This window comes from Euleptes europaea, chromosome 17 (assembly GCF_029931775.1).
Source record: "Euleptes europaea isolate rEulEur1 chromosome 17, rEulEur1.hap1, whole genome shotgun sequence".
In the NCBI taxonomy this organism is placed as follows: domain Eukaryota; kingdom Metazoa; phylum Chordata; class Lepidosauria; order Squamata; family Sphaerodactylidae; genus Euleptes; species Euleptes europaea.
The window spans coordinates 36,576,684-36,589,126 of NC_079328.1; the positions used below are offsets into that span (position 1 = coordinate 36,576,684).

The following is a 12,443-nucleotide window of genomic DNA, read 5'->3' on the forward strand; positions in this document are numbered from 1 at the left end:
AGTTGGGAGAGGGTTTTGCTGTATGGGTAGACCAGGCCCAATCCACTCAGACTAGTGATGGTAAGTATGAGAGGAAGGTCAGCGTGGGGCAGCTTGGTCACCTCACTCAGCCAGCTTTCTAAAAGCAGGGTGGAGCTGGAGGAAAGGGACAAGATCTGTCCATACTACATAATACCACCATGGCCTGCAACGTCTCAAGCGTCTCCGCAGTTACCCAACAGCACCTCCCTGTGGCTTATCAATGGAGAAACTCAGCGGGCTAAATGCTTTTTATGTACCTTTATGCTGCTGGGCTTTTTATTGGCTGGTTTTAATGGTTAATTTTAATGATTTGAAATTGTGAGGTGCCACAATCATGTATCTGGTGAGAGAGCATAGGTATATGTTTTAATAAAGAAATAAACAAATAAATAGGTGCAGCCAAGAACTCACTTCCAGTTCACCTCCAGGCTCAGCTTGATTGTGCCCAAGTCGTTGATATCCACAGCCACCACCTGGGGAAGAGCTGCAAACAAATCCTTGGTTTCGCAAGAGACGTTCCCCACGACCACGTGACTGGCCAGGCTCTTGAGCTCTGTCACCTGGGAAGAGGAAGGAAAAGGTGGAGCCCGTGAGAACAGAAGGGCCTAGCTAGGCTTTCCTGAGAAAAGGGACTGCCGAGCCAGGATGGTGCTGGTTACCTTGATGGACAAGAATTCGGTGATGAGGGGGAGGAAGATCATCTCCTCGCTGTCCCACACTTGCTTGTTGTTTGCTTCGATGCGACCCCGCAGCTTCCAACGCTGGCGCCCGTACCTCATGAAGATCTGCCACAAAGTGAGATGGGACACTGGAATCAACTGAGCAGTCATTTATCAGTACGGCACATAGCCAGACATATACAGAAAAACATTTAAACATTAAATATCAAAACCAGGAATTCCAAGTATAAAATACACTGGAGGCTACATAAAATCCCAAGAGGACACTACTATGTACACAGATAATAAGGTCATCCCAACAATTTGCACCTGATTTTGGACGCGGTGGACACTACTATGTACACAGATAATAAGGCAGGTCATCCCAACAATTTGCGCCTAATTTTGGACGCGGTGGCACAAAATTGATCAGTGTCAACAGAAACCCTTGGATTTTCATCTGAGAGGAGCTTCCTTGCCCTCTCCGACTCCGAGCTGAGAGCCTGTTAGTCCAAGGCCAAATAAATTTGCCACAAATCTCTTCATAAGAAGGGCAATGGATGAGAATATGCTCCATGGTTTCTACGTCCCCTATACCACACTGGCACAATCTCTCTGAGATAGGAAGAGTCAACTGGGCAGACTTAATAACAAGCAGCTCTCTCAGATGTATCAATTCGTTTAGAAAGTTTATATGCTGCCTCCTCCAGAGAACCTGCTCAAGGCGGCTTACAAAACAAAAAATGACAAAACCATAAGAACAGCACAAAAATCATTAACTATCTTGTTAAAAACAGCATTAAAAACCACAGAGAGCATAAAAGCGACATACAACATCTATAGCTAATCCTAACACTTGGCTGAAAGCCCCTCTGAATAAATTTGAGTAGGATTCTGAGTAGACCTGCTTAGGCTTGCCACTTGGTCGCTTAAAATGAATCTCGTTAAGATAGTTCTCAGGCTTGAAACAGACCATATAAACCATTTAAAAGATCAACCCCTTCGTTACAATCAGAATTTCCTTTATTGGCATAAAATCAATTCATGGAGTGACCACATAATAACATCAAATTGTTAAAAATAAGCATTGCTGAGAAGGTTAGGACAAAAATGAGTTAAAAGATGCTGACCTGGATGGCCCAGGCTAGCCTGATCTCGTCAGATCTCAGAAGCTAAGCAGGGTCAGCCCTGGTTAGTATTTGGATGGGAGACCACCAAGGAATACCAGGGTTGCTGTGCAGAGGAAGGCACTAGCAAACCATAGCAAATATCAGAAAAGGTGCCACTTTCTCCAATATATCAGACGAGTAATTATTCAATAGAAAAAGAGCATTAGGGGAGTCAAAAGAATTTAACTTATTTGTCAAAATAGGCCTTAAAAATTTACTGCGAATTTCTGCATAAAATCTACAATGGATTCAACACAATCGTTACCACAGAGGCAAAGGTGTTATTTACACAGCCCAAATAATGCACTTTCAATCCACTTTCACTGCACCTTAACAATTGTTTGCAAGTGGATTTTGCCAGTTCACACAGTAAAATCCACCTTCAAAGTGCATTGAAAGTGGATTGAAAGTGCATTATTCGAGCTGTCTATCTGAAAGGGGATTTCCCTTCATTAAAAGCCTGGGTGTGGGTCCTAAACCAAGCCCATGTTGAGATGCAGCCTGCAAGGACTTCCCCAGAGCCAGGGGGAAGGATAATACGAAAGAGGGGGCCAATTCACCCTGGCTGTTACCGAGCAATACTTCAAGCAGTGAGAGAGACAGATCCCCCACCTCAAACCAGCTTGTTGAAGCACCAGCCAAGCATTGTTAAATCTCTACCCCATCATCTAAATCCCTTCCTCAGCAATGTGATCTGAACCCTGACCCTTCTTCACAAACCTCATATTGGTCCCCAGGACAGAGTCTAGCGAAGCCGGCCAGCCCTGCAAGAGAAATGGGAGAAAGAGTGAGAGCAGGCACCCCAGTTTCTTCACAGCTTTTGTGAACCAGAGGCGGTGGAGTAGAAAAGGAGCTGGTGAAGGAAGTGTTAAGTGTTAAGGAGCCCTCTTTTCTCTTTCCTCCCAACATTCAAAATCGCATCGCCAAGCCACATTTTTTATTACAAAATGGCCACCAGGGTGCTCTATTACAAAATGGCCGCCAGGTAGGGTTGCCAGGTCCCTCTTTTCCTCCTGCGGGAGGCTTTTGCATTAAAGCGCCGACGCTTTAAAGTTCCGCCTCGCAAAGGGCATTTACCTCTTAGTTTGAGAGGTAAAGCAGCCCTTTACCACTCAAACTAAGAGGTAAAGGGCCCTCGCAAGGCGGAACCGGAAGTTTAGAACCGGAAGTCTCGCGCGCGGTATGCACACACGTGTGCACTTTTGCCCGCCAACCCTCAGGTGGTCAGCGGGCAGAGGGGGCAATTGCCAGGGGTTTGGCTGCCACCAGCTGGCACCTGGCAACCCTACCACCAGGGTACTCTATCACAAAATGGCCGTCAAAATGTCCACAAGTTTGTGTGTGAAATACAGTTATGCCCCCCTCCCTCAGGGACTTGGTACCTTTCATTTTGATGTGGAACTCTCCCAGGTGACCCTCCAGTTCGCTCTCCAACAGGCACATGGTCTGTCAAGGAAAGACATCCAATAGCAGCCTGTTAAACGCCACCAGCTTAGAAACGCTCGCCTCCGGTGCCTTCCCTCCTCCTCTTCCCAACTTGGCTTACCTCTGTGTACTCTTTGTAACCTTTGCTGGCTTCGGCCAAACTCTCACGGGCTTCCTTGCTGCTGGGCGAGGCGGCCGTGTAGGCCTTGACCATGTTATGGGCCCCATCCCGGAGCCGCCGTTGGATGCAGTAGGCCTCGTAGAGCTCATCTATCTAGGTTTTAAAAAATCAAAGAATGCACAGAAGTCACAGGAGAGGCCACAGGGCCTGTGAGGCAAAATGTGAGGCTGTGGCAAGGCCAGGAGTACCAGAACGGTGCAGTGGTTACAGCATAAGACTACGATCTGAGAGACCCAGGTTCAATTCCCCGCTCTGGCATGGAAGCTTGCTGGGTGACTGTGGGTCTGTCAGTCACTCTCAGCCTAACCTACCTCACAGGGTTCTTGTGAGGATAAAACCGAGAGGAGAACCATGTTGTAAGGTGTTTTGGGGAGTTTTGGGGAGAAAAGTAGGGGCATAAATGAAGAATAAAAATAAATTAATTAAAAGTTTAAAAATATATCAGATGGCAACTGATTGCAAATTGCACATGCAAATTGCAAACATAAATTGCAAATGTTTGATATTTTGCTGTGATTGTGCAGCATCGCCAGACATACAGCCATGGCGAGAGGCTTTCATGTTGGCTTATGAGATGAACTTAGGAAGTGAAAGTTTAGGTTCAGATCCCCACTCTGCTATGGAAGCTGGCTGATCTTGTAATTCCAATGGAGTGACATCTTTTTTTAACTTTCTCAGAGGAACTAGAGTGCTACCTAACACCACCGGCACCAACTACTTGCCTGCCTGCTTAGAGCACTGGGGATGCTGGTGAGAAGAGGCCTTTAACACAATGGTTGGAAACATCTCTCTCTCCTCCACCATTGTATTTTGTAACATCCAGATTGGTTGGGTGGGCATTTGAACCCAGGTCTCCCTAGTCGTAGTCACTAACGGCTAGATCCACACTGTCCTTCCCTTCAATTAGTGTGGGGGACATAATGCTAGACCTGGGGGGCATACGATAAACCAACAATGCATTTTTATGCAGACAGGTATCCCAGAGCAAAGCAAGAGTAGGCGTGGAAAAGTCATGGCTTTGTGTAGTCACAGCGCACGATGCAAGGGCAGAAATCACATCATGACATTGTAATCTCTCTTCAAAGCAAATACCTAGCCCTTATTGCATGACATGCTCAGCTCGACGCTGCAATATGTCATCCCCCCCCCCCGCCTGTGTTGTCTCTTGAGGAGCTGAGAGTTTCAAAACATATACTCAAATCTGCTCGAATTGCATAATGTGCAGAAGGTCACAAAGGCACAGCTGATTGCTAGTGCAGAATTTTCTTTCGCAACGCCCCACTCAGAAATGTCCGGTACCTTGCTAGCGTGGAATTCTAGTCGGCGCAGGAACCGCTCGATTGACTTCACTTGCTGTGGAATTAAAAAAAACAACGACAAAAACTCATAAGACTGGGAGAGGAAACAACTGACAAGGAAATCCTTCATGCTCCCAGGCTTCCCCTCAAAGGGCTCTAGTGGCATTTGTGAGAAACATCGGTGGTTTAATGGGTGCGCTTGCTGGTTTTGGAGTGAGAAATTCATGGTGTTGCTCATGTCCTGGAGAAAGGAAATGCAGCATTTAAACCAGGGGTGGGGAACCTTTTTTCTGCCAAGGGCCATTTGGATATTTATAATATCATTTGCGGGCCATACAAAAGTATCAACTTAAAAATTAGCCTGCTATATTCTTGGGCGGTCCTAGCAGCTCCATCGCTAACGACTCTTCTGCAAGGGGAAAAAAAGGTTCCTTTTCTCGGCAAAACAAACTCACATCTGCCTTGAATAGAGGCTGTTCTGGTCCGTGGGAGGAGGCGGATCGCCAGTCTTCGATCCTTCTGTGCTAGAGATCTGCCAGGACCCACGAAGGGCCAGACCAAATGATTTCGGGGGCCTTAAACGGCCCCCAGGCCTGACGTTCCCCACCCCTGATTTAAACCGTGATGCTCTACCTTAGGATAGGCCAAGGTGATTGTAGAACATCTCTGGGGAAAACAGACAAGTGAAGCAGCAGTTACATCCAGAAAAGGTACCAGTATCAACTACACTGACTGGCAGCCTCTTCACAGAGTCTCTAGCTAAATCTCTTAGATGTGGTACCCAAGATCCTTTTGACTGGGACAGCTAGGGCTTGAAGCTGAGTTCCAAAGCACACGCTCTACTAGTGAGTCACGACCCCTCCTCAAAGTGGCTGGAGCCCTTCCATCTACCGTAAAACAGAGTTTTGTGAAGTTGAAAGGGAAACAAAGGGCGAAGGGGAGTCCCGCCTTTGTTTATTTAGTCACCCTTTCTTGCATCTCTCTGGCAAGGGAAGAAGCTATACACCCTTCTGCTAGCCAGAGTATCTTCTCAGAAAGAGCGGCTTCCACTCAGGCGTTGCTGAGCCAAAACAGTAAAAGGAAAAAAAGTGAAAGGTGTTGAGAGAGATGGTTTCCCCCCTTGATCAAATTGCATTTGCTTGTCCCATCTGGAGCTAAGACAGATTTCAGACTGGAGACAGAAGTGTTAAGAATTGGAGTGATTTTTTTGTGGGGGGGATGCTTCACTCTTGGTGTTCATGTACTTTTGTTCCACTGTCATCTATTGTCAACCTGCCTGTGTTTTTTAAAAGTTTTACTTCAATATACAAACAAGCATATGACATTAAATACAAAAGATTTCATAGCTTTCCCCCCAAATCTATGAAAGTAGATGGGGCTAGAAGATGTCCAAGGGGGGAAAGAGTAAGAAGTTCACTGCTCTTACACTCTTGACTGCATTTTTCAGTCACACAAACCATTTAATGAAAGCCACATCCTATCTAGTTTGGCATTTAGCTGTTGTCCGGGGGCAGGGGGGCAGTGGAACAAGACAGTCTGGATGGAGTTGAAGAGGAAAGAAGTTGCCTGACCAATGACCATTGCTGAAGCCATCCAACTTCAGCATCTTAGCCAGAGAAGGCAGGGATACAAAACAACAGTCCAGGGTCCCAGAAACTGCGATGTTTTGCATTTGTGGGATAGAGCGGGGTACCGCACCGCCCACCAACACCTTTTCTGGCACCTGCCAAGTGTTTTTAGGAAGTTGGTGGGGCCATGTAGGACTCTTGCCCAGCAAGGCTTCTGATTAGCTGTGCAGATTTTTAAAAATGTTGCTTTGGCAGCAGCTGCAACCACAGCCCAGCAGGATCTACACTGTACTACTGGCGTGGCAGCCATTTTGTGGATTGCTCCTCCTCCTGTGGCAGCCATTTTGTTGCTACGCCAACATGCCCTGTCAGAATTCCAAATATGTCCAAAAGCTCAAAAAGGTTGGGAACCCCTGGGATAGAGAATGCAACAGGCTGTCAGGGCCTAGAGCTCCCACACATGCAGGCCCAGGTAAGCAACGCTCCCCTTACCATGTCAAGGCCTTACCTTATCAAGGTCGTAGAGAAAGCCCTAGATAAGAAAGGAGGAGAAAGTTCAGGGCAGAGCTCCAAAAGACGAAATAACCATACAACACTGTGAGTGACATAAGCATACCACACCATGAGTGACAACATTAACCCCTGTTGCTGTGTGCCAACCCCCCCAAGGCCATGCCAACTGCTGCCCATAGCAGCAAAGGGTACCCAGGTTCTGGGGAAGGGGGTGAGGAGACAGAGAAAATGCCCTGCGTATGGAGCACCGACACAATCCCAAGCAAGCTCCCACTGGATCAGAGTGGCTGAAAAAATAAGAGGCAGAGCAGGGGGTACGGCTAAGATGCATGGTGCAAGCACGAGCCAAGTGTTAAATATGAAGGCTCCCAGGTTGTTTCTCCGTGGTCACCAGTTCTGAACTGCGGGGTGTGCCTGGTGTGGGCAGGGAACATTATCTGTGGGTGGCAAGCCTTCACTCACCAGGCGGGAATTCCTCTTGGACTCACGGATCTGGATGTTCAGTTTTTCCAGCTCGAGCTGATGCACGTCCACATAAGCACTGTAAAGGAGAAGCCGAGATGAGCAGGAGGAACAAAGACCTTCCTGAGAACTTCGGAGATAAGGACAACCAGCATCCTGGCCACCCGTTCAGCTGCCTGGGAACTTTGCAGGAAATTATCCTTGGCAGAAAAGCCCTGGGAAGAAAAACCCCTCTCCTTGCCTTGGCTTCCCAATAGGCCACGCTAGCACAGCTATCAGTAGCGAATAGAGCTTGTGGGTTATGAGGTTATCTGAGGAAGCCACCCATTCAGCTGCCTCTAATCCTTGCAAGAAATTATCCTTGCCCACAAAGCCTAGAAAGAACTCCCAGCAGGCTATGCTAGTGCAGCCATCTATGCTCAGTAGTGCTTCTGGGTTATGGGCTTTTCTGAGGAAGCCACCCATTCAGCTGCCTTTAATCTTTGCAAGAAATTATCCTTGGCCTCAAAGTCCAAGAAAAGCCCTCCTTGTCTTGGCTGCCCAATAAGCCAGGGGTTCCCTACATGGTGCCTGTGGGCCCCACGGTGCCCACCCAACACCATTTCTGGTGGGTGCCCCCAACTTTTTAGAAAGTGGCGTGGCTATGTAGGGCTTTTGCCCAGCAAGGCCTCAGATTGGCTGTGCAGATTTTTAAAAAAATGTTGCTTTGGCAGCAGCTGCCACCACAGCACTATTACTGAAGTTCAGCTGTGGCAATCATTTTGTGGTTGGCTCCGCCTCTTGCAGCAGCCATTTTGGGGGAGCAACTCTGTTGCTGTGCTCGCCACACCGTGTCAGAATTCCAAATGTGCCCTCAGGCTCAAAAAAGGTTGGGGACTCTTGCAATAGGCTATGCCAGCACAGCTATCTATATCAACCAGTCCTTTGGGCTATGGGCTTTTTTCAGTAAGCCACCAGTACAGACTGGAATTCAGAAACCCACATGCCCCCCACCCAATGGGGGCAATGCAGATATGTACTATGTAATCTAAGGCAAGACATGCTGATCTGTGCACAGGACAGGCTGAATCACGGTTTAGCAACATCATAATTCCACCACTAGCTTCAGTGTAAACATTGGGGGGGGGGCACTGGGTGCTGTATGACTTACGTCAGGGGTGGGGAACCTTTTTCCTGCCAAGGGCCATTTGCACATTTATGTCATCATTCAGGGGCCATACCAGGTGTAGATCTCCCGGTGGGGGGGGGGGGAAGAGGCTAGGGTTGCCAGGTCTCCAGCCACCACCTGGAGGTTGGAAACCCCAGGGGAGGCCACACAGAGAAGGCCTGCAGGGTGCCCCCACTCCCCCCTCCCAGGCGGAAGGGCAGCCAGCAGTGGGCCCGAACAAACGAGGTGTCAGGGGGGCGCAGCCCACAGTCGATCGGCAAGGGAGGAAGGAAAACAGAGAAAGAGGGAAAGGGAGGGAGGGAGAAAGGGAGAAAGAAATGGAGAGAGAGGGAGAAAGAAAGAAAAGGACGGAGGGAGACAAAGAAAAGGACGGAGGGAGACAAAGAAAAGGATGGAGGGAGACAAAGAAAGAGACAGAAAAAGAGGGAGAAAGAGAGGGAGAGAAAGGAGAAAGAGTGACAGAAAAAGAGGAAGAAAAGAGAGAAAAGCCTCCCCCACACACACACACACACACCCGCGCATGCTGGCACCGTGCGACTGGGCCCCAGTCTCCATGCCCTCTCCTCCCCAGAGGAGTCTCCTCCCCACAAAAGCCCCCCCCCCTGAAGCCCGATCGGCTCCTGCATGCATGCTCTGCAGCCGGGAGCCGCCAGCCTCTTTCCCCCTCCCTCTCGCTGCTCAACAGCCGACAGTTGGCGAGAGGAGGTCCAAAGGGCGCCGCAGCGCCGCTGTAAGCCAGGAACACCCTCTGGGAGGGCCACCCTGTGCCCCACCTCTGCAGCAGGGCCCCGGAGCTCCGGAGGGCCACAAAAAATGTCCTCGGGGGCCGCATACGGCCCCCGGGCCTGAGGTTCCCCACCCCTGACTTACGTTATTCCTTTCTTGAGTGCTTCATACACCTCATCGAGTCTCTCCGGCTGGGGCACTTTGGGCGGAGGAGATTTGTGAGACATTGAAAACATCCTACTGACCCTGGAGCTAGACTTCCTGGAGACCGTCGGGGTGCTGAATGCAGGGCAGTTCCTGCAAGAACAAAGAAGAGCCCCCATTGCATTGGGATCCTAAGGACTAGAAGCTCACTTTGTTTTTAAAAGGGGGGGCACAGTTTCAGAAGAATTAACTGTCTTGTATGTCAGAGTCTGCATCCAGCTCCCTTTCGATAGCAAGAACTCTCAGCAGCTAGAATGCTCAGTTGTTGCTCTCATCATGTAGAATGTCTTGACTAACAATAACTGGAAGAATTCCACATTTTGAGCATTCTATAAAATGTATTAAATGTAGAAAAGTGTAGGACTCCAGTAGCACCTTAAAGACTAACAAAATTTCTGGCAGGGGGTATGAGCTTTCGTGAGCCACAGCTCAATTCTTCAGATAGCTGTGGCTCACAAAAGCTCATACCCCCTGTCAGAAATTTTGTTAATATTTAAGGTGCTACTGGAGTCCTACACTTTTCTACTAGTAGTGACAGACTAACATGGCTACCCATCGTATTAAATGCTATTGTCCAGGAAGGCAATTGTACCAAGTAAGGCTATATAAATGCCCGTGGAATTCAAAGATATGAATTATGCAATGTTTATTGCATTATTCTCTATTCTTTATTACGCTGCTGATTGCATGCAGTATAACATTTCACTGCATTGTTTTACAATCTTGTAATTCCTGCTTTACTGTCTGAATTATACTGTGTTTTTAGTGCAATGTACTCTGATTTTGTGGGCTATATGTACCATTATGCATCATCATCATTGTTTATTATATCACAGTCTGGCAGGATAGTTAGATGACTTTAATCCTTTATTATAACCTTTTCTTTAACCCCAAAATATGGTACATTGTATATATTTTACACTAAATTGTATTGTATACTCTGTAGGGGGCCTGGTTTGTTCAGCAGGGATTTGTGTGAATTGTTCTCATTCATGAGAATCTGTATGAGCTGTTTTTTGTACTATGCCTATTAAAGGTTATTGAATTGAATTACCATTATGCCTGCGGAGGGAAGGCAGCGTGGTATAGCCCAATCGCGTCAGATTTCAGAAGATAAGCATGGTCAGTACTTGGATGGGAGGCTGCCAAGGGAGACTTGGCAGAGGAAGGCAATGGCAAACCACCTCTGCTTCTCAACTACCTGAAAGCCCCTTGTCAACTTTCTCTGCCACTTAAGGAAGAATCAGACTGGCTTATAATCACCTTCCCTTCACCTACCCACAACAGACATTCTGTGAGGTAGGTGGGGCTGAGAGAGCTCTAAGGGCTGTGACTAGCCCAAGGTCACCCAGCTGGCTTCATGTGTACGAGTGGGGAAACTAACCCAGTTCACCAGATTAGTGTCTGCCGCTCATGTGGAGGAGTGGGGAATCAAACCTGGTTCTCCAGATGAAAGTCCACCACTCCAAACCACAGCTCTTAACCACTACACCATGCTAGCTGTAGAACAGAGCCTCAGTTGATGACCTCAGATGAAAACATGAGGTCAGGCAGAAGAAGGGAATCCCCTTCAGGTATTCAAGCCCCACGCCCCTGTTTGGGTTTATAGGTCAACACCAGCTGTTTGAATTACACCAAGAAAGAAAATGGGGATGCCAGCAAAGAGTCTTTAAGCAAACTAGTTAAAGATAAATGTGTTGTGGACCACTTTAAATCACTGGGGCAGGAGAATGGAAAAGGAGCAAATTATCACAGCCAGACCAGCCAGATGAGCACCACACAACTCCAGGCTTCATACTAAGTGCCCGACCCTATCCCATCCAAGAAGCTTTTCCTGAGCCTACCTGAATCCTTTGTCCTGGGTAGAATTGACGCCTGCAAATGACTGGCTCCTATTGATCCTGACAGCCAGGCTGCGTCGCTGGGGCCGCACCGAGAGCGACATTGTCGAGCTGCACCGGGAGGGTCTCCCTGCAAAGAGGAAAGCAGAAAGCAGCGTAAGCACAAGGTGATGGCCGATGGAACCGTCGACGGGACAGAGAAAAAATAAATGGGGGAATCAATGCACAAGAGCTGAAACTATTTCCTGAATAGGCACCAACCCTCCTTAGCATGCTGACACAATGGCATGCCGAATAATGCACTTTCAATTCACTTTCAATGCACTTTGTAGCTGGATTTTACTGTGTGGAATGGCAAAATCCACTCGCAAACGTGCACTGAATGAGGGTTGCAAGTGTGTTACTCAGCAAGTGTGAAAGAGCCCAAATCACAGAGTCATGCAGGTCTGGGACACGGATACGTATTGGCACTCCCACCCCAATCCATTCTTTTCCTAATTTACAATTTTTGTAAAAATTCCCCCTAATTTCTTAAGTTTTCACCATTTGATCACATTTGCCTGGGGGAACCAGGCTGGTCGGAATTGAGAAGCCAGTCTCGTCTATCAAGTTTCTTTTCCTTGACTTCCTTTTTCCCCATATCTTTTTGGCAACTGCTAGCTCCTATCCCCAAGGAAAGGGAGCAGGAACCACACCGACCAAGCAACTCCCAGAATCCTGCCTTCCTCCACGGAGGATGCCTCTACCTCTGGCATGCCTGATTCAGTATTTATAAATGGCACACTCAGCCAAGACTGATGCCCAAAGTAACATATCACCCAAGATCAACAGCGATTACAGAGCCCAGATACCCAAAAGCCAGGGGCTTGGTTGAGGGCCAAAGGGAGCTGCTCCCAACCCTCAAGAATCTATTGCTGAATAGAAACTTGCAAGAACATCATGTATTGAAGATGACTGATTCAGCCATTTTAAGAAAGAAACAGTTGGGGGAAGGGATCTGTGGACTGAATTCTAAGCTTGGATAAATTCGGATCCCATCTCAGCTTGGTTCACATGAACACATGAACACATGAAGCTGCCTTATACTGAATCAGACCCTTGGTCCATCAAAGTCAGTATTGTCTACTCTACTCAGACTGGCAGTGGCTCTCCAAGGTCTCAGGCAGAGATCTTTCACATCACCTACCTGCATGCCAAGCAGATGCTCT

The 12,443-nt window shown here is 47.9% G+C and overlaps 1 protein-coding gene across 1 annotated transcript in view; it reads right to left on the reverse strand.

The window, feature by feature from the left end:
* Positions 1-11,362, reverse strand: part of RIPOR1 (RHO family interacting cell polarization regulator 1) — a 33,658-nt gene extending 22,296 nt beyond the window's left edge. The window contains exons 1-10 of the mRNA XM_056862705.1: positions 11,239-11,362; positions 9,335-9,487; positions 7,297-7,375; positions 6,830-6,853; positions 4,755-4,808; positions 3,396-3,548; positions 3,232-3,295; positions 2,570-2,613; positions 681-806; positions 433-581 (exon numbers count right to left, since the gene is read on the reverse strand). Of these exons, the coding sequence (XP_056718683.1) occupies positions 433-581; positions 681-806; positions 2,570-2,613; positions 3,232-3,295; positions 3,396-3,548; positions 4,755-4,808; positions 6,830-6,853; positions 7,297-7,375; positions 9,335-9,487; positions 11,239-11,339 (947 nt within the window). The 5' untranslated portion in view covers positions 11,340-11,362. The remainder of the gene's footprint in view (positions 1-432; positions 582-680; positions 807-2,569; positions 2,614-3,231; positions 3,296-3,395; positions 3,549-4,754; positions 4,809-6,829; positions 6,854-7,296; positions 7,376-9,334; positions 9,488-11,238) is intronic.
* Positions 11,363-12,443: the final 1,081 nt, after the last annotated feature.